Source organism: Trichoderma asperellum, chromosome 4 (genome assembly GCF_020647865.1).
Source record: "Trichoderma asperellum chromosome 4, complete sequence".
In the NCBI taxonomy this organism is placed as follows: Eukaryota; Fungi; Ascomycota; class Sordariomycetes; order Hypocreales; family Hypocreaceae; genus Trichoderma; species Trichoderma asperellum.
This window is the reverse complement of record NC_089418.1, coordinates 3,344,699-3,363,452: the sequence shown is the minus strand read 5'-3', so window position 1 is coordinate 3,363,452 and position 18,754 is coordinate 3,344,699. Positions and strand designations below refer to the sequence as shown.

The window sequence follows — 18,754 nt, the reverse complement described above, 5'->3', positions numbered from 1 at the left end:
TTAGGAAAAAAAAATTGTTATTTTTCTCTTAGATAAATTATATGAAAAGAAGGTATATGAAGAGATTGTATATATATATATAACGAATAATTCATTGTACATATAAATAATTATAATTATCCATGTGTATTTTAAACAGTATTACAGTACATATTCATGGATCGCCAACTGACTAAATATAGCCTGTAGCGGCATGGCAGGCTGAGAGTGGACAGAGCGCTGAGGCTTACTGCAGCACCTGCGGCGGTGTGGGACCCAATAGACCCCAGGGTCTTGGGCTGTTGTGCCGCATTCGTTAGCGTCCAGGACGGAGTACGCATGGAGTGGGTGGCTCAGATAGGGAGTTGACACCCAAGCCTTACCACCGCATCTTTGTTCGCCTCTCGTGACATCTCCTTTCTCTCTGCATCCATCAATACCCTCCCATTATTTCTTTCTTGTTTTGTAGTTCTCGGCTTTGCATCTCGTTGTATTTGAATTCAAAAGCTCTCCAATAGAACACGATGAAGAAATTCGGCTTCGGCAAGAAAGGCGACGACGGCGACGACGCCAACCGAAATGCCCTTTTTGGCAGCCGCAAGAAGAACTCGACGCCCACTCCCTCGGAAAACCCATATGCCAACCAAGGAGGCAGCGATCCCTATGCTGAGCAAACCAAATATGCAAACATGGGCGCTCGTCCCTCACCTCCTGCAAATGGCTACAGCCCATACCAAGGAGGACAGAACGGAGCCCCTCAGCAGTCTGCCCCCTCAGGGTACGGCAGTGATCGATACGGCTCGGGTGGTGGCTACGGCTCCAACCGCTACGACAGCGGCCCTGGATCAAACTACAACAATTCTCCGGCAGCGGGGGCTAGGGGCCCTGGAGGCTACGGAGGCTTTGGTCGCGATGCGCCAGACAGCAACAGAGACGCCCTCTTCGCCGGCGCACAGGAGCGGCTCGAACAAAAGCAGCAGCAGGCTGCAACATCGGGAGCCGATTCATCGGGTGCTACCGGGGGCTCTTATGGCGGCTATGGCGAGCAGCGGGAATTGACAGAAGAGGAACAAGAGGAGGCTGATTACCAGGCAATCTTGACTGAAAAGCGACAAGTTCAGCAGGACAGTGTTGCTTCAGTCAACCGCTCGGTGCAAATGGCTAGACAAGCCAACGAGGTCGGGCGTGCTACTTTGGCCCGTCTTGGCGCACAGGGAGAACGACTACATAACACGGAGAAGAACCTCGACCTTGCGGCCAACCAGAATAAGATTGCTCAGGACAGGGCAGCAGAGTTGAAGACGCTCAATCGCAGCATGTTCGCAGTCCACGTTGGGAACCCATTCACATCCAAGCAGCGTCAGCAGAAAGCCGATGAGGAGATAATGTCTCGCCATCGGGCTGAGCGAGAGCAGCGGGAAACGACCCGGCGAGACGGCTACGCTGCGACCCAGCGCATGGAGCAGAACATGCGCCAGATTGGCAACACCGGGGCAAACCGAACAGCTCGCAAGAAGGATTATGGAAAATTCAACCTGGATGACGAAGAGGGCGCCGACGAGCTGGAGGACCAAATCGACGATGGTCTCACCGAATTAGAGGGACAGGTCAAGATGATGAACATGGTCGGCCGAGCCATTGGCGCAGAGGTGGACGCCCAAAACAAACAAATCGATCGAATTATGAACAAGGTATTTAAGTCCTGGACCTCCCTTTCTACACATGTTGTTTTTCTTTACTTTGTTCTAGATGGCTAATATCTCTTTTTTTTTTTTTTCCAACAGAGTGACGCAGTTGATGATGCTACAAGAATGAATAGAGAACGGTTGGCTCGTATTAGGTAAAGCGATGAATAGAATTTTGGTCTAGAATGCTGGGTTTTGCGTGTGTGTTTTCATAATATGGGGTATTTCATATTATATATAGGTATATATATTACATGAAACGTTTAATATTGCTCTCCATGAAGCGTCGTTCACATCATGCTGTCTGAGCCTCGCCTGTACGCAGCACCGTAAACCCTATAAATTTGTCAGGGGCGTTTAGACTTTTGCGCAAGGCTTAGCTAATTCCTCCCCAGGCATTATTGCCACTACAAGCATTTTAGTCATAGCTTGATCTGTATTCGGTAGTTCCTAAACTCTACCTTGCGTCTATACCGCTAGCGGGTGGCATCGAGATGTCCTATTAATGTACCTCCCCTCGGCCATGCGTCAGGAGACACCGTCAAACTGTGTTGACTCACACATTCGCGCTGAGCGCGTTCGCTGTCAGTGGCTTGGCTACTCCATGCTCATTTCATTGACGGGCTGATTTTCTGTTTAAATACTCGCATAAACCTCGTGCCCTGACCTCATTCTTGTTTCAATTTGCATTCCTCACCACTGCTCAGCATATGCTGCTATTCCCATCCGTGATCCTTGGTCATCAGGAGGCTGTTTGCACCCCCTGCAGTTAGTATCGCAGCTGCTTACCATAATGATATTCCATGACCGGCATTGCATTGCGGAAGTACATCGGACCTTCATAGTATGATTCGGGTTGTCTTAGTAGCGCAGGGGAACATCCAGATCAAATCGTTATAATTGTTTTCAATGGCCTCAGTCTTTACCTACGACCCGGACCCTCCTCGGGTTTCCTCGCCCTGGATTCTGGCGGACGACGCAGAAAATTCTCTGGCATCAAGTGCAGCCGTGACTCAGACCGGTTTGCTGTCCGAGTATGGCGTCACGAGGCTGGATGCAGAGCCGCAGACTGGCCCGATCGAGTATAAGCTCCATCTACTGCTTCGATCAAGACGCAGCTATGTGTACATGAGCACGGTCGACCAGAAGCGAGATAGGCTTCATGCCCAGCCTGGAGACGGGTCGGCGCTGTATTCGGCCTCTCCTGCTTCCTACTCGGCCTCTCCCACTCCTGCAACGTCGAACCAGCCACGCCAGGAACGGCTTCAGCGCCTTACGACGCAGCTGCTGTGGCGCCTGCAGCAGTCGTCGCCATATCATGCGTCGAGCTCAAGAGAAGTGAAGATCCCGAAGCTGCCTAATGGCAGCGCAGATGCAAATTCGCCGGATCTTTACGGCACCCAGATTCCTGGTCTTGAGGAATCGCAAGGAGCTCTATACGAGATAGGCGTTTCTGATGACGGACATCTTGTCGGCTTGGCCAAGGATGAGCTGGACGAGAGCATTGCGACTTTGAGAGTCATGGCAGCTAGCCTCGGATGCGGCGTTACTGTCCTGCGGATGGTGATTGTGGGTGATTGTGAATGGATCGAAATAGCCGATCTCGGTGAGAATGCTTCTCAGGGACCAACTCAGGTCACCAAACAGGACAAGCTCTGGGTAGCCGAGGCACTGATAACGCCCAGCACTGAGCTACTACAGTCAAAAGATGCCCAGCGTTACAACGAGTCCACTGATGGAACTCCCTTGGAATCTTCTGCGTCAACCACAGTGCCTGGCCATGGCAAATCTACGACACCACAGCTACGGGTTACCCTGACCGGGCCCATAGCATCGGGCAAATCCAGCCTCTTAGGAACGCTATCTACGGGCACTCTGGACAATGGCCGAGGCAAGAGTCGCCTGAGCCTACTGAAACACCGTCACGAAATGGCATCCGGAATGACCAGCTCCATTGCACAGGAGCTCATTGGATACAAGGAAAGACTCATTTTCAGCTTTTCCCATCGCAATATCGAATCATGGCTTGACATTCACGACTATTCCAACAATGGCCGCCTTGTGTTTATGTCTGACTCTGGTGGTCACCCGAGGTATCGACATACAGTGTTTCGCGGACTCATGAACTGGGCACCCCATTGGATGGTCCTTTGCATTGCTGCTGACGATGCTGAAATGACGTCTCGAGCGCATGACGTGACGGCACTGGCGCCAGACTCAGGGGATACTGACTTGGTTAAGGCGCATTTGGACCTCTCGCTCAAGCTTGACGTTCCATTGGCAATTGTCATTACCAAGTTGGATCTCGCATCCAAAGTGAGCCTGCAGAAGACCATGACCAAGATCCTTGGTGCTATAAGGGATGCGGACCGCATACCGAAACTTCTGCAGCCTGACCAACAGCCACGAGACCAGCTGTCAGAAATTCCACAGACCGACTGGGACAAGGTGCAGAGCTTTGTTGGAACCATATCCGAGCACGGAGATCTGCTGAAGCACGTTCCTATTGTGTTTACGAGCGTTTTGAAAGGGGTGGGTATTGGCCTTGTCCATGCCCTACTCGCAAGCCTGCCTCTACCTCCAGCACCCACGCCACAAGGTTCCAAAGAAGCAAGCCCTCAGCTAGAGCAGCCGAGAAATCTTTTCCATATTGATGACACTTTCAGTTTACCAAGATCGTTTGATGATTCACTAGCGAATCTAGACGGAGTTATTGTGTCCGGCCATGTCCGTCTTGGCAGCTTCTCTATAGGGCAAACCATTGCTGTAGGACCATTTTCGTCAGGCCTTGCGCTTGATCGTGGTTCTGGATCTGAATATCAATCATCGCCTGAGGGTCGTGGATCACCAGCACTGCGCGCAATTCCAGCTGCACATGCCAATGGGAACAAGATCGATGGCTCAGCATCCCCCTCAACGAATACAGATGAGTGGCAGAAAGCACGCATTGTGAGTATTCGCAACCTTCGGTTGCCTGTGGGCACATTAGAAGCCGGCCAGGTTGGATCGATTGGGCTTGTCTTCGAGACAAGTCACAGTGATCTCACCGTCCTACCAGACACTCCTCAGATTCGAAGGGGCATGGTTATCACCACGTCGTCTATGGACATGCTGGATAGTGAAGCGTCACTCCACGCTTCCCGTGGGTTCACTGCGGTGTTTGACGAAGACATTGCTCAATTCCCGCCTTCGGGGACATTGGTCAATGTCCTTTTTGCCTGTGTCAGAACTGCTGCTCGGATTCTTGACGTTTCTATTCAACATCGAGGCGAAGCAGGCGAGACACTTGGGCCACTTGACGCAGAACACAAAGCAGAAACTGCAGAAGCCTCTTTGGGAGATACAGTAACAAAAGTGACTGTAGAGTTAGTGCACAGCCGAAAGTGGGCTGAGTTAGGGTCATCAGTGATAATCATGGGAAATGGTAGCCATGATGGATCAGGTTTGCAGGGGTTTGTTGGAAAGATTACAGCCGTCATGTGTTGACCTGAAAAGGCGTGTCTATAGCTGTATATAAGTAGGCGTTTGTGTTGTGAGAAGGCGTTTTGGAGAGCGTTAAGAAATCATTGGGTCGTTAATATATGCATTGAAATAAATTATTGTTCGAACAGATATCGCAATCGCACGTCTGCACTTAATTAAAAGTTCGCTGGCTATCTTTTCCCTTTCCTTTCCCTTTCTCAAGCTCTCACTAATCCGTAGAACAAAGTCCATGTAAGAATGAATCCGGGCAACCCATTAGTTATGCCGCCTGTCCAGAGATCAAGGGCGCCTTTGTAATATCGACTGGTGTCGACGACGCTGCGCCCCTCTGCCAGAGAGCCCGGCGCCAGCTGGAAGGTGTAAAACAGGATGGTTGTTATTAATGAGAAGACGATGTAGAATAAGAAGCCGTAATAGGACTCGAGGCCAAGAATTCCAGCGCTAACGCCAAAGAGAGACGCTGTCAGGCTGTGGAGATTGGTGAGGACCTGCATCGCGGAGGTCAGGTTAGAACATGGTTGGATGGCGGAAACCCTCACTCGTGGCGCGAGAGGGAGTTAGTTTGGCGCACCTTGCTGTTATGGACGACTGAGTCCTGAACAACAGGATTGATCTGAAGCTCTTGTTCCGACGACATTGTTACGACGATGGATTCGGCGCACTCATGCGTGTATGATACAGCACTGATAAGACAGCTTGGTGACAGCTTGGTGACAGCTTGGGGTGAAGTAGCGCGCAAGAGCAGGGAACGCGGGCCGATCGCATCCGAAAATAAAGTGCGGAAAGCGTATTCCAAATTCCAACAGAGGTACGTACTTTGTACATACGAGGAGGGGCAGGAACTCGGCATGACGGTCAATTGGATGGTGGGGTTTCGAGCTTGTGCTTTGCTTTTATATGGCTGCTCGGCTCGCTGACAGCCTGGGCTCCTACAATAATTTTGCACATTTCATTCCCTTTTCTCCCGCAAAGATGTCCGAGCACTCTTTCGAGCCATTGAAGAACGACCTGCTGCTGCGAGCGGCACGGGGTGGGTTTATTGCCATTCGTCTAGCGCTGTCCGCGAATTGAGTTGTGCTTATGCGTATATGTGCGCCCATGGATAGGCCAGGTCGTGGAACGACCTCCCATGTGGGTGATGCGCCAAGGTGAGTTTTGGCTGACGAGTGCTTCTTTCACAAAGGAGGAAATTGCAGAAGGAAGCATTATAACAAGGAACAACCTGTCTGACAAAAGTCTTTTAGCTGGCCGCTACCTGCCGGAGTATCATGAAGCCAAAGGCTCCCGCGACTTTTTCGAATGCTGCCGAGACGCCGAGGTCGCCTCCACCTTGACGCTGCAGCCGGTTGAGCGATTCGAGGGCCTTCTGGACGCCGCCATCATCTTCTCCGACATCCTCGTCATTCCCCAGGCCATGGGCATGCAGGTCGAGATGCTGGACAAGAAGGGGCCTCACTTCCCTAACCCGCTCCAGAACCCGTTGGACGGGCAGTACGAGAAGGTTCTCAACGGCAAGGTCGATGTGGCCGCCGAGCTCGACTACGTCTACAAGGCGATTACCCTTACGAGGAAGAAGCTGGCCGGCAGAGTGCCGCTGATTGGATTCTGTGGTGCTCCTTGGACGCTTTTCTGCTACATGGTTGAGGGAGGCGGCACGAAGCTGTTCGCTCAGGTCAAGACTTGGATTTACAAGTACCCAGAGGAATCGAAGAAACTATTGGCTAAGATCGCCGACGTCTGTGTGGACCATCTGGCACACCAGGTAAAGGCTGGAGCTCAGGTATGGCTTTCACATTGTCCAATCCGCTTTCTCTCTTTCATGATGTTCTGCGCCACTTCGCCATCTCATGCTATGTCTTGGGTAGCTAATGATTTATCTCATCCAGTTGGTTATGGTGTTCGACTCATGGGCTGGAGAGTTGGGTCCTGCTTCGTTCAAGCAGTTCTCTGAGCCCTACCTCGCTCACATTGCTCAGAAGCTTCCCCTGAAGCTGCAAGAGCTAGGACTTGAAAAAGTACCCATGACGGTGTTCCCCAAGGGCGCTTGGTTCGCTCTCGACTCAGCGTGCAATCTGGGCTACAACGTTGTCGGCATGGACTGGCTGCAGGATCCTACCGAAGCCGTGCGGATTCGAGGAGACCGAAATATTGTTTTCCAAGGCAACGCCGACCCCGGAGTCCTGTATGGCACAAAGGCGGCCATCACCGAGGCTGTTGAGACGATGGTCAAGGGTTTCTGGTCTGGCGAAAAGAAAGGCTGGATTGCAAACTTGGGACATGGTAAGAGATGTACCCACCATATGATACATGTTTTCCGTTTACTGAATAAATTGTGTCTATAGGTATTACGCCAGGTGTAAACCCGGATAGCCTGAAGTTCTTCTTTGAGGAAATTCACCGACTGACAAAACCTTGAAAAGTCGACCAAGGAAATACAATAAAACATCATAGAACACATGTAACAGGCTCTCCACTCAGCGACAGAACCAAGTAGTATATTGTAATGATAAGCCACGTTATATTGCAAGCCAGGATATAAAAAAACCAGAATCGCTCCGTTGATCGAACGCCCTTGTGGCTCCAGATGATGTTTCCCAATTAATGCCCACAAGCACAACGCATTTTGAATACCGTTATACCACCGAGAAGACTCCGTGCCAGAATATTAACAGTCAACAAATGCGCCCCAAGAATTCCCAACACCATGAACCAAATACTTTCTATAAAAGGGCGGAGATGTAAAGCAGTGGAGAAGAGAAAAGACAGAAGAAGATGAAAGAAATGGAGTAACAGTTAAAACCAGAGGAGATGGGCGCTGTCATGGCCTCTTGCCGAATAGCCATTTCTTTATTGTTGCGGCTGGCTCGACCTTTTCAATTTTGTCTGTCCTCTCTGAAGTCTTCTCTGAAGTTTTCTCGGAAGCTTCCTTGACAGCATCCTTGGCAGCATCCTCTGGGGTTTCGTCGATGGCTTGTTCGACGCTTCGGTTACGCGCCAGTTGTTCGAGTTCATCCTCGCCTTTGAATACGTTGCCAGCGCCGCCACGCCCAGCGTACTGGGCTCCCGCGCTAAGTCGTCGGGGCACACTGTACAAACGCGCATTTTGTTAGAAATTGTATATCGATCCTGGACATTTTCGCATATGCCAGCGATAGGGGCTTTAACAAGAGAGACGAGGGCGGGTTTTGGGGATGGGTAAATTAGAGAAGGGTGATGACCTGAGGGGAAGGGATGATGCGAAAGACGAGAAAAACCAAAAAAAAAAAAAAAAAATATCCGTCTTTGCGCTATGCTAGAAAATCATCAACTTACGCCTTGACATCTTGGCGAAGACGGGTTTCGTGAGGGTCGTTGTTCTTGGTCATGTTGCCAGTGCCGCCTCGGCCTGTGGTCACAACGGCTGTTTTCAGCACCGGCGTCTCGAGATCGGAGGCCTTGATGGAGGGCGAATGCGCTGCGTCGGCCATGTTGCCCGCGCCGCCGCGGCCATGGGAAGCAAACTGAGCAGTCATGGGCGCTTGTTTATAATGGTGTTCTCTTTCTTCTTCTTCTATTTTGGGTTTCTTTCCCTTGTCGAGGATGATGGTTCTTGGGACTGGGGCGCTTCGGTCTAGACACTGCGCAGGAAGGTTGAGACTGTATGAGTCGAGAGAGAGTTTGGGTAGCCTTATGGGCGGGCCGGGTCATCTGCCACAGGGGACTTTTTTTTTTCTACTGCTGCGCTAGGGGAGGGGATTGCCATGCATTAAAAGCAAGGCCTAGCCCGGAGATGGCCTAGCGCTGTGCATGAACAGCGCTTCTTCAAACGATGGCTTTAGAGCGTATAAGACTAGGTACGTACTGGCCAACAAGCGAGTGCCTGGGGCATCTACCTACTAGGTCTAGTAGATACTAATCGGCCAAGTAGGTTAGTTAGACAGACTATGGCAGCTGGAAAGGCTCTCTTTCGTCTGTTTCCTTCTCTCCCGAACGACACCAAACAGCTCACCCTCACTCCCCCAACTGCCCACGCCACTGCTCTCAGTTTTCGGGGCCATGAGGATCCCAAGATCGATTGCGTCCCAAACGAGAAATGGGTGTGTTGCATCGTCATTCGTCACATCATCCCGTGCCCGGTTTAGCTTCCCCCCGCTCCCAGCTATCACTGCCAACCGCTAAGCGCTAGCTATTCCGGCTGCTGCAGCACGAACAAAGAGAGCCACCACTACTGCGTGCTACGACTAATCTCAAGACACATGCAACATGCGCCGAGCGGTACCTGCACCTGCTTGGAGCTGCTGTTTGGCACCCTGTGGAGCAGAGCTGAGCCGCATGGGGTATAAATACCGGCTGGCAGCTGGACTCGCTTGGCTACGGTATGTAACCTCGCCATTTCAGCCTGTCCTTTGACCCCCCACCTTTCGCTCTGCGTTTGCGTCTGCTTGTGCTTTTCGTTGCTTGAGCGGGCGAGCGAGCGAGCAAACAAGCGAATTTTTTGTTTTCTCTCCTTCAGAGCTGCCGCTGTCCTCGTTCGCAGCCATGAGCAGCCTCTACGACTCCGAGGACGACATCAGCGTCCGCGTCGCTCGTCACGACCGCTCCCCGCCCGCTGTGCGCTACGTCCATAGCCCGCCGGTGCGGGGAGCGCAGTACGAGTACGGCTCTACGCCCACCTATCTTGGCCCCGAACACCGCACCACCGTCGTCGCCGCCAGATCGCACTCGCGCACCCGATCGCCTCCTCGTGATTTTCGCGAGAGCCCTCGCAACAGCCGCGTAGTCGTAGGAGCGCCGGTGCCTCCTCCTCCTCCTGCGCCAGCCCCAGCTCCCATCATCATCAACAACCGCATCTACAACGAGCACGACTCAGACGAGGACGGCGATGACATTTACCGTCGCAGTCGCAGGCCCGCTGCAGTTCCAGTGGTCTATCGCCGCTCCTCCAGGTCCCGATCTCGATCTCGGTCCCGGTCATCCTCTCGCTCATCACACGGGCCTCGTACTGGACGCATGACTCGAGATGAGTGGGAAGCGGAGCAAGCACGCCGCGACCTTGAGCTTATGCGCCTCAATCAGGATCGTGAAAAGGAGGACCGACGTCGCGAGAAGGAATATCGTGAGGAGGCAGAGCTCCGCCTGACACAGCGCCAGCTTGAAGTAATTAAGAAGCGTGAGGCAGAGGAAGAGGCAGAGAAGCGTATCAAGATGGAGATTGAGTTTAAGCAGAAAGAACTCGAGTTTAAGCGACATAAAGATCGCGAGGCAGAGGAAGAGCAACAAAAGCGCCTAAAGATGGAGTTTGAGTTTAAGCAGAAGGAGCTTGAGTTTAAGCGACATAAAGAAGCAGAAGCGGCCGCCGAGGAGAAGCGAAAGCGGGATAAAGAATATCGTGACGAGGCTGAGCTTCGCCATGCCCAGCTTACGCTCGAAGGCATCAAGAAGCGCGACGCAGAGGCAGAGCTGGAGAAGCGTATAAAGAAGGAGCTTGAACTGAAGCGCCTCAAGGAGGAGGAGGAAGCGGCTGAGGAGAAGCGGCGGCGTGACGCCTTGGCCCACGACGCTGTTGAGAAATATAAGAAGGCCGAGGCCGACCGCATTGCTCATGAGCAAAAGATGAGGGAGCAAAACGACAAGGAGTATAAACGCCGCCTGCACGACGATCTCGTCAAGTCGGGCCTTGATGAACACGCCATCGAGGCTATCCTCAGCCAAAAGAAGGTGCAAAAGGCTCCGGCTCCGGCTCCGGCTCCGGCTCTCCCTCCAGCCCACCCTCCAGCCCACCTCCCGATGGTGCCTGCTCTCCCAGCTCCAGAGCTTCATATGGAGCGCCATACGTACACGCGAATGGCACGCAGGTACCTGTCGATTGAGACACTGCGGACTTTTAACATTGATTTTGAGTTTGACGCTGTAAGTTGGCTCTAGTAGCCTTCCTCCGCCTTCTCCCGGAATTGTTTGATATCGAACCCCGGCTAACTAACATGTTTCTAATTTAAATAGGATCCCGAGTATGTCCTAGTCAAGCGTTGGGTCCCCGAATGGGAGCAGGACCAGTTCTGGGAACATACCAAGCAAGTTCGAGAGAGGCGGACCAAGACCACCTTGATGGTTGAAGACAGGCACTCCTCTCATTCCCACCACAGAAGCCGAAGCACGGAGCTTGAGATTGTCCGCAAGAAGTCCAAGCACGACCGCAAGAGGAGCAAGTCTCCGGGACCGCTGCTTATGTATTTGGCAGGAGCTCGCCCGTCCTAGACTAATGAATGATTTATTATGAGACCATGTTTATTGCAAAAATGTTTTTTTTTTTTTTCAGGCCGAGTATCTATGTATGTAGTTAGTATTACTGCTATTGATTGGTTTTGAGGCTTGTGTTTCCTAAATGGTAGAGTGGAAAATTTTGTTAATCTTATGGCCCTTATGCAACATCTCCTATTCTTTCCTTCTTTCTCTGTACTCCGAATATGAGCTTTCTTTCGCAAAATAAACTAAAAAAAAAAATTACATTGACTTGAGACTACTCCTTGCACCGTAGCTGCCAGCATATCTACGGATAAGTTCCTCATATATCGTCCATGAAAGCGCAGAGCTCAATGCCTTACGGCTCATCCGGAGGACTAGCCCACGCCACAACGAATGGAGGCCTTCTTCAGTTACCATCCTGTAGCCAGCGTGAAGCAAATTCCGGTACTGGTCCGGTTGTAGCTGAATCCGAGTCTTGCAGACATCAATTGGGTTTGATATGGCTGAGCAGATTGCGCCCGCCGAGATGGCTGAAGCAAAGTTGACAGAGCTGGCCATGGAGGGTGTCATGGCATCTTGAGAAACGAAGGACCCCAGTCTTCTTTTCAGCATCTCGTAAATGGATACGTACATGCCCGCATAGGGGGCATCCCGGATTGCGGTTGCGCCAAAGCCCGAGAAGAAGCCCCGGATGCCTGCCTGGTGATGGATATCTTTCACGGCGGCCCACATGGATGGGTAGGAATAAAGACTTGACTCAAACCGGACCTTGATGACGGTCAAGGGCATCAGGACAAAGCCTGCCCATGTCCGTGCCACAGCGCCAGCCACCACGTTGGCCGTATTGGTCAGCTTCGGCAGCGACGACGACGAGGTGCTGTGGGTATGGATCCGTTGGTTGAGTGCATTTGACCTCTGGATGAACTCGCGGATGCTATGCAGCGATGAGAAGTAGATGGCGGATCCTATGCCCGTGCGTAGAGACGACGGCACAGTTCCCCTCCATAGCGCCCGGATCGGGTGTGGCGACTGTGTCACTTCCTTCCAAGAGCCCAGCAGTGAGAGACGACCGGATTGCTGAGTCCGCGTCTTCAAGAGATCCAGCGGCTGTAGCAGCACGGCCGAAGCTACTCCAGACCCAAGGCCAGAGAGAAAGTGTTGCACTAGGAGCTGGGATGAGAATTTTCCATAGAACGTGCCATTGTGAGACGCGCACCTGCCATAGCTGATTTTGCATTTGCTGATGATGATGTTGTTGTCGTTGTGCCCATGATAATTAGTAGTATATCTGAGTCTGACTCCTGCAACGGAGCAGATATGATGTAGCTGAGCTTTGCTGCACTGCGATAACACCAATCACAAAGAAAGCCCTCATATGGATATATAAACAAACAAAAAAAAAAAAAAAAAGTCCTTCAGTGTGCGTGGTTGTACGAATCGATAGCGCGACGGTAAGATATTAGTGCTATTATATACGGGTTCAGGTAGGTAGATGGAGGAGAGGTTGGTTAAGGTTTGGTAGCTCAATGCATGCAGCCCAAGGTTTGCGATGACGCATCTGCGCACAGTGGCTAAAAAGTGCCTGGACGCCTTTGTGTGTGGTGTTTTACCGATAATCTCCGATGACTGACTCCAGCCGCCCGGCGAGAAGTCTGTGGCGCTTGACCAAATCCACCCACTCGCTAACTCCAGCCATGGCTAACAGCATGCCAAAGTCGGCCCCTAGTCTGCCCAGGCTGCCGGCGCAGTAGAGCACCTGTGTAAGAATGCTTTCGCGGGCAACCTTGTCCTTGACAGCGGGGAGATAGACGCGGATTGGCTCGAGGAGGATGTTGACCAGGTGGATTGGGAATGTAGACAGCGCAGACGGCAGAGGATGAAGCAGATCGAGGTCATCGGGGGATGCGTTGCCCAGGTTGGTGTCTACGCTCTTCGACATGGAGACAATGCCAAAGCTGTGCTCTCGAAACACCTCAATGAAGCGTTTCAGAAACCGTTCTGTGTGCTGGCCACTGGATCGCGACTGCGGCGTCTTCTCCTGGTTCAACCGCTCGTCCTCGGCCAGTCGACGGAGAGGCTCCAATGCGTCGAGAGTAGCAGTCAACGTGATGAACCGGCAGATTAAAAAGACAGCGGGAATCATATCTTCTGCCGGCGCCGAAGATATGAGGTCTGGAATGGCTCGCTTCAGCCACCCTACCGTTCTCAGTGTAGCCGCCAGCTTCAAGTTTGGCGCCTTCAGCGTGTTGATGAGATCCGTGGCAAGTCGCAGGATGGAAACCTCAGACTCGCTCAGCACATGTTGGACCAGCTGTGAGTCCGGATACAGGGCTCCGAGGCGCTGGATGTGGCCATACAGGTCGAGCGTAGATGAGAAGCCAAGGGGTGAGATATTGGCCGTGGACGACAACAGAGTAGGGACCTGCATGAGATCCGTCAAGCGGTCGGCGTTCTCCAGCAGCTTCAGCACCTGCTTCCGGCGCGCAATAAGCTTGCTATCACCAGCCTTGCTAACGCTGGTGGAAAACTGCTCGACCTGCGAATCCAGGCTGGAGATGAGCCGACTCAGCTGCAGCACGTTGGTCGACAGAGCCGGCACCGAATCCCGTAGAGACGCATGGCTCTCGGCCGAGCTGACGACCGCCTTGTAGGACTTCTTGGACAAGCCTTGTATTGAGAGCAGAGTCGAGTTGGAGGCCTGTGAGAGAAGCTGGCGCTCTGAAGACCGCAGGGCATCGACGGGCTGTCCCGCCAGGTACGAGATATAATCCGAGGTTGCAGCATCGACATTCTGCCCGTTGCCCAGCAAATCTTGCAAAGCTTCTGCCATGGCGGAAATGAGGGAGGCCAATTGAGATTAAACGCGCATTGACTGATGAGATGGAAAGCTCGGATAGAGAGAGAGAGGCACAGATCGGACGGTGTATATCCAAGTATTTGGCTTGCCTGGGCAGGAGATCCAACGCATGGAGCAGCAACCACGTAGTGCATAAAGCACATGGTCAGGTCGGGTAATTGGAGCAGAGCAGCCAGCAGGGGGCAGTACCTGGAGCGTGGGCAGCGGCCCCTCCAGCAGACAGATTAGCGCATTCCCTCAGGTGGGCTGGTGCTTCCATTAGGTAGTATTAGGAACCCAGTGCACCGGAAAGCTGGCAAATTACTACTAATGTATGTAGGTAGCCAAGTTGACAAAACTTCTATCAATATATATTCATATTATAATTACATAAGATTTTAAAGTAAAAATTTCTAGCTTTCTACTCATTATAAGGGCTAGATTTAAGCAGGTAGTCTTCTTGTGTTAAATCAGACTATGTAATTAGCTATATATAACAAGTCGCAGTATAGAAACCTCCGTCTTCCGTCTAGAAACCGAACGGGTTTTCAGGAGCTACCGAGCGATATTGTCAGTAAAGGCAGTAGTAGAGCTTGGGGAGAAAACAACTTACTTGCTTGGGCCAGGTTGGCCCGTCGGCCGGTTGCCTGCGGCGCCAGCTTCTTCGTCTCGGGAGTCACACCGAAACGAACTGGCGGAGGAGGCCCCGTCTTCTGCGGTACAAGCGGCTGCAATGGTTTCAATCCATCCGCTCCTCCTGTTGGCTGCAGCGGCTGCATGCTCTGGAATCCGGTCGGTTGAGGCTGTAGAGCTGGTGGCAGATAGTTGTTAATGCTGCCGGAGCCAAAGGGAGACTGTGCTAAGCCAGGTTGGAAGCCGGTAGGCTGGGGCTGAAGGGCCCCGTACTGGCTTATTCGGCTTGGGTCAACATATCCAGGCGCGCCAGTAAACTGGGGCTGTATAAACTGTCCAGGAGCACCCTGGGGAAATTGCTGCAGGCCCTGAGGCTGAGGCCCAGGATATCCCGTAAACTGCGGCTGCAAGCTTTGGATCTGCGCATTATACTGCTGTTGGAACCGAGCTTGAGTAAGGTCGTTCAGGCTTTGTCCTGGTGGCGCGACCTGGCCCTGGACGAGACCAGTGACTTGGGGGAGGAGTGTGGGAGCGGCAAACATGCCTTGAGGGAGGGTAGACTGCGGAGCGGAGAGAGGTCGTTGCGGTGGCGGCGGCACGACGAGTGAGCCCTGAACTGGCGGCGAGATTGATGGCGGGATGGGTCGCTGTCTTCCTAGAGACTTTGGAGAGATGTGAACTCCAGTGAGCTGAGGGAGTTGAGCCGAAACAACTTGGTTTGGTTGTGGGACTGTTTGGAAGAAGGATGGGCTTGCTCCCAGCAGCTGTTGCTGTTGTTGCGCGGGTGGTGCTGCTGCTGCCGCTTGCTGTTCCTCGCCACCAAAATTGGCAGCAGGAGGCTGGGCTGAAGGCTCAATCTTGCTAGGTTCTAGTGGCGCTGACAATAGAGAGAGCTCCTTCAGAGATCCAGTGAGCGCTGCAGGTGTAGGCACAGGAGCAGGCGCTGGAGCTGGAGCTGCCGCTGGCGTTGGGTTGGCAGCGGGAGTGTCTGCCGGCGGCGAGGGCTGCGGCTGTGTTTGCTGCTGCTGCTCCTGCTTCGTTGGCTTCACATCCCAGGCGTCGTCGTCAAATCCTGCCGTCGGACGCTTGGGTGATTTTGCCGGGCTTGCAGGAGATGCCGGTTTGGCCGCAGTCTCGCCAGAGCTTGACGCTTCCTTATTAGTCGAGAAAACTGCCGCATCAACCACATCGCCAGTTTGCACAGCAGGGGCAGGCCGACCCTTCCTTGTGTTATTCCGCAGAGCGCCCCCTGGGCCTGAGAAGAGACCGCCATCGCCATCGCCGTTGGCTTTACTGCGGCCGAACTTGGCGTCTAGAGTACGCATGACTTTAATGATATCTCCTTCTCGTAGTCCTAGGTTCCGTAGAACACTGGCATCGACATCCGGCAGCACGCTCTCATCCATCGAGTCTCTCGTGAATGCCTGAGCATAGCGTTCACAAAGGCCCACAGCCACGTCGCAAGACAAGAAAAACTGGAACCAGTCGTACTCTGGCTTCTTGTCAATGGACGCTCCAACAGCGGAAGCCTTCTTTTGCTCCGGGGGCTTCGATCGCTTGACATCGGCCAGTGGTCTCTCGTCATCCAAAGAGATACCAGTGAGATTCTCAACATATTCGAGATCCCCGTGTGACATTTTTGCTATGGGTACAGCAATTTTCACACCATTCATCTTGTGGAGGTGTAGCTTGCCATCTTTGAGTCCAAGGAACTGCGCCTCGACGCTGAATGACTTTGATCGATCCGTCCATGTCCGCACTTTGGTTACGTCGGGTTCTGCAATCCAAAGGTCAGCTGCACGAGGTCTTTTGGCTATAAAGTGTAACTAGCATAATTGGGAGAAGAGAGAACTCACTTGTCTTACCCGCCGAATTGCTACCACTATCCGAACGTCCATTCTCGCGTCGATTCCGCTGTTGTCCCAAAATGTTACCATTATCCGGAGTTATGAGGCTGCTGCCTCGTTTAGGCAAATGCATCTCCAGGCCTACCTGCTGAGGCTCCTTGCTAGCCTTGATTGCTTCTTTGGTGAGTCTCATCTCCTCCATGCGATTCTGTTCCACAGTTGATCTGGCCCTTGATGTTGCTTGACCCTCGGGTGGCGGCGTAATAGTACCTGAGAATTCGACATAGCTGCTGGGCACAACGCCTTCCTTGCCGTTCCTGAGGCGGCGAACTTGCCACCAGTCCTCGCTCCTTGTATCGTCAATAATAGCCACCTCATCGCCCGCAGCAACGGTGACTTCGTCCTCGCCCTGCGCCATGAAATCATAGAGAACCGTTCCTTTTCTCTGTCGCTTTTGAGACCCAGCCGCGATTACTTCTCTCAGCCCCTCTGCTCGTGCAGCACCTGCAAGCTCTCCAAGAGAAGCCACAATTTCTTCTGCGGTGTCTTTAGCTCCGGCGTGGAAATCAATGCTTTTGCTGGGGCGAACAAGCTCCATGAAGACGTGCTTTCCCTCACGGGAGTAATGGGTCATCTTCTCGGCGGTCCATTCTTGGGGAGGGTCGTCCTGAGCTCTCTCGGGTGCGATCAAGATGGTGCCAGTCAAAAGATTTATGCCCAGAGTTGTTGGCATCTTCTTCTTCTTGCCCATGACTGAGACCATCTCGTTGATATTGTATAAGTGAAATCCACCAGGGATAAGGTGCCCCTTGGGCTGAGATTCAGTCGTTTGCTCTCGCTCAGGTCTGGGCGTATATTCTGCGGGTGGTGAATATGCTTGAGACTGCGGTCGCGGTCGCGTGGGTAAGGCAGGAGACTTGATAGACTCTTCATCTGATGCTTCTGGCTCTTTAAAACGCAAAGTCGGAGGTTCCCTGACAGATTGCCGGTTCTGGATGACGCTGGCGAGAGCGGCTGCCGGATTGGCAACTGGCGCCTCGTCAGACGGCGTTGAATCATCTTCAGGAGCAGCAGCGATGCTTTGGGAGGGCGGCCGTCTTGGCAGCACCGGAGCTGCTGGCGGCGCTGGCGCGCTTGCAGGAGCGGCAGCTTGCAGCTCGATGTAATTGGCCGGAACAAAGCCATACTCGCCATCCAGACCGGCGAGGATCCAGTCCTCGTCGTTGGTGTCGAAGACTTCTAACACGGCATCTTCGGGGAAGGAGAGCTCCTCATCGGTTTGGCGGGTATATTCGTAGATGGCACGCGCGTGGCCTACTGTCGCTGCCTGATTGATGGACACGAACGTTAGCCTGCCGTACGCAACCCAATTTGATGTCGCACATCCGCAGAAGTCGGCCGGGCAGCTTCACATATGGTCTTGTTGGGGGGCTGACGTAAAGGGTCGGCATGAGGCCGGGAGCTCGGGGGACGGGGAGCGCCTTGCGATGAGGATGGACTTTACCTTCTCAACGTAGTTGTTTGGGACCAAGCCGGTGGGCTCATCTTCGTCGTCTGTGCCGGCCTTCTTCTTGGCTTTCCACCAGCCATCGTCGTCGTTCTGCTCGAGGATGTACAGCAAGTCGCCGGTCGTGATGGCGAGCTCGGCATCCTCCTTGGGAGTGTAGTCGTAGATGGCCCGGTATATCCCCAAGAAGCCCATTTCGCCTTTGTTGTTCCGTTAAACACAGCTCGACGCTCGAAATGCGGGTATTAATCCGACGCGGTGGAATGCACCTCGTTGCGTGGAGTCAAGGTTTCGGGCTGGAGAGTCTAGAGAGGAGGGCTGCAGTGAGTGACGAAAACCGAGCCAGTCCCTACTAAGCCGTGCTAGCGAGTGTACTCCATGCTCTGTGGCTGCGGCAGCGATAGCGAGTTCAAGAATACGGAGAAGCCCCCCGTAGACAGGTTCCAGCTCTGCACGTATATTAGGGGTCCACTCTGCTGAGTTTCTAGGCCTGATCCAGTGACAACCGCCCGAGCTTCGGGCGCTATTAGGCATTTCGGCTCGCTTAGTCACTTTAAATATG

At 52.9% G+C, this 18,754-nt stretch overlaps 9 protein-coding genes across 9 annotated transcripts; 4 read left to right on the top strand and 5 right to left on the bottom strand.

Annotated features, from left to right (window-relative positions):
• The first annotated feature begins 374 nt into the window (after positions 1-374).
• TrAFT101_007485 (uncharacterized protein) lies at positions 375-1,943 on the top strand. The gene is made up of 2 exons (XM_024902003.2): positions 375-1,670; positions 1,764-1,943. Exons 1-2 carry the CDS (start codon positions 504-506, stop codon positions 1,821-1,823), a joined length of 1,227 nt encoding a protein of 408 aa, XP_024759416.1. The 5' UTR covers positions 375-503; the 3' UTR covers positions 1,824-1,943.
• Positions 1,944-2,058: 115 nt separating this feature from the next.
• TrAFT101_007484 (uncharacterized protein) lies at positions 2,059-5,377 on the top strand. Its single transcript, XM_024908471.2, has one exon. It carries the CDS (start codon positions 2,574-2,576, stop codon positions 5,148-5,150), a length of 2,577 nt encoding a protein of 858 aa, XP_024759417.1. The 5' UTR covers positions 2,059-2,573; the 3' UTR covers positions 5,151-5,377.
• Positions 5,203-5,919, bottom strand: TrAFT101_007483 (uncharacterized protein). Its single transcript, XM_024900512.2, has 2 exons — positions 5,719-5,919; positions 5,203-5,635 (listed from the first exon to the last, which is right to left on the bottom strand). The coding sequence occupies exons 1-2, from the start codon at positions 5,782-5,784 to the stop codon at positions 5,345-5,347; spliced, it is 357 nt and encodes a 118-aa protein (XP_024759418.1). The 5' UTR covers positions 5,785-5,919; the 3' UTR covers positions 5,203-5,344.
• Positions 5,920-6,072: 153 nt separating this feature from the next.
• On the top strand, positions 6,073-7,744 carry HEM12 (Uroporphyrinogen decarboxylase in heme biosynthesis). The gene is made up of 5 exons (XM_024904148.2): positions 6,073-6,177; positions 6,254-6,295; positions 6,392-6,927; positions 7,034-7,427; positions 7,490-7,744. Exons 1-5 carry the CDS (start codon positions 6,120-6,122, stop codon positions 7,561-7,563), a joined length of 1,104 nt encoding a protein of 367 aa, XP_024759419.2. The 5' UTR covers positions 6,073-6,119; the 3' UTR covers positions 7,564-7,744.
• On the bottom strand, positions 7,621-8,835 carry TrAFT101_007481 (uncharacterized protein). The gene is made up of 2 exons (XM_024910012.2): positions 8,460-8,835; positions 7,621-8,233 (listed from the first exon to the last, which is right to left on the bottom strand). Exons 1-2 carry the CDS (start codon positions 8,657-8,659, stop codon positions 7,966-7,968), a joined length of 468 nt encoding a protein of 155 aa, XP_024759420.1. The 5' UTR covers positions 8,660-8,835; the 3' UTR covers positions 7,621-7,965.
• Positions 8,836-9,518: 683 nt separating this feature from the next.
• On the top strand, positions 9,519-11,606 carry TrAFT101_007480 (uncharacterized protein). The gene is made up of 2 exons (XM_024910013.2): positions 9,519-11,036; positions 11,127-11,606. Exons 1-2 carry the CDS (start codon positions 9,666-9,668, stop codon positions 11,379-11,381), a joined length of 1,626 nt encoding a protein of 541 aa, XP_024759421.1. The 5' UTR covers positions 9,519-9,665; the 3' UTR covers positions 11,382-11,606.
• A 21-nt stretch (positions 11,607-11,627) lies between these two features.
• TrAFT101_007479 (uncharacterized protein) lies at positions 11,628-12,640 on the bottom strand (the record flags this gene model as incomplete). The annotated part of the gene is made up of 2 exons (XM_024908472.2): positions 11,628-12,532; positions 12,586-12,640. 2 exons carry the CDS (start codon positions 12,638-12,640, stop codon positions 11,628-11,630), a joined length of 960 nt encoding a protein of 319 aa, XP_024759422.2.
• Positions 12,641-12,975: 335 nt separating this feature from the next.
• On the bottom strand, positions 12,976-14,199 carry TrAFT101_007478 (uncharacterized protein; the record flags this gene model as incomplete). The annotated part of the gene is made up of 1 exon (XM_024908473.2): positions 12,976-14,199. One exon carries the CDS (start codon positions 14,197-14,199, stop codon positions 12,976-12,978), a length of 1,224 nt encoding a protein of 407 aa, XP_024759423.1.
• A 366-nt stretch (positions 14,200-14,565) lies between these two features.
• TrAFT101_007477 (uncharacterized protein) lies at positions 14,566-18,599 on the bottom strand. Its single transcript, XM_024902657.2, has 4 exons — positions 18,190-18,599; positions 16,695-18,012; positions 14,819-16,615; positions 14,566-14,760 (listed from the first exon to the last, which is right to left on the bottom strand). Exons 1-4 carry the CDS (start codon positions 18,385-18,387, stop codon positions 14,735-14,737), a joined length of 3,339 nt encoding a protein of 1,112 aa, XP_024759424.1. The 5' UTR covers positions 18,388-18,599; the 3' UTR covers positions 14,566-14,734.
• Between the last annotated feature and the right edge of the window lie 155 nt (positions 18,600-18,754).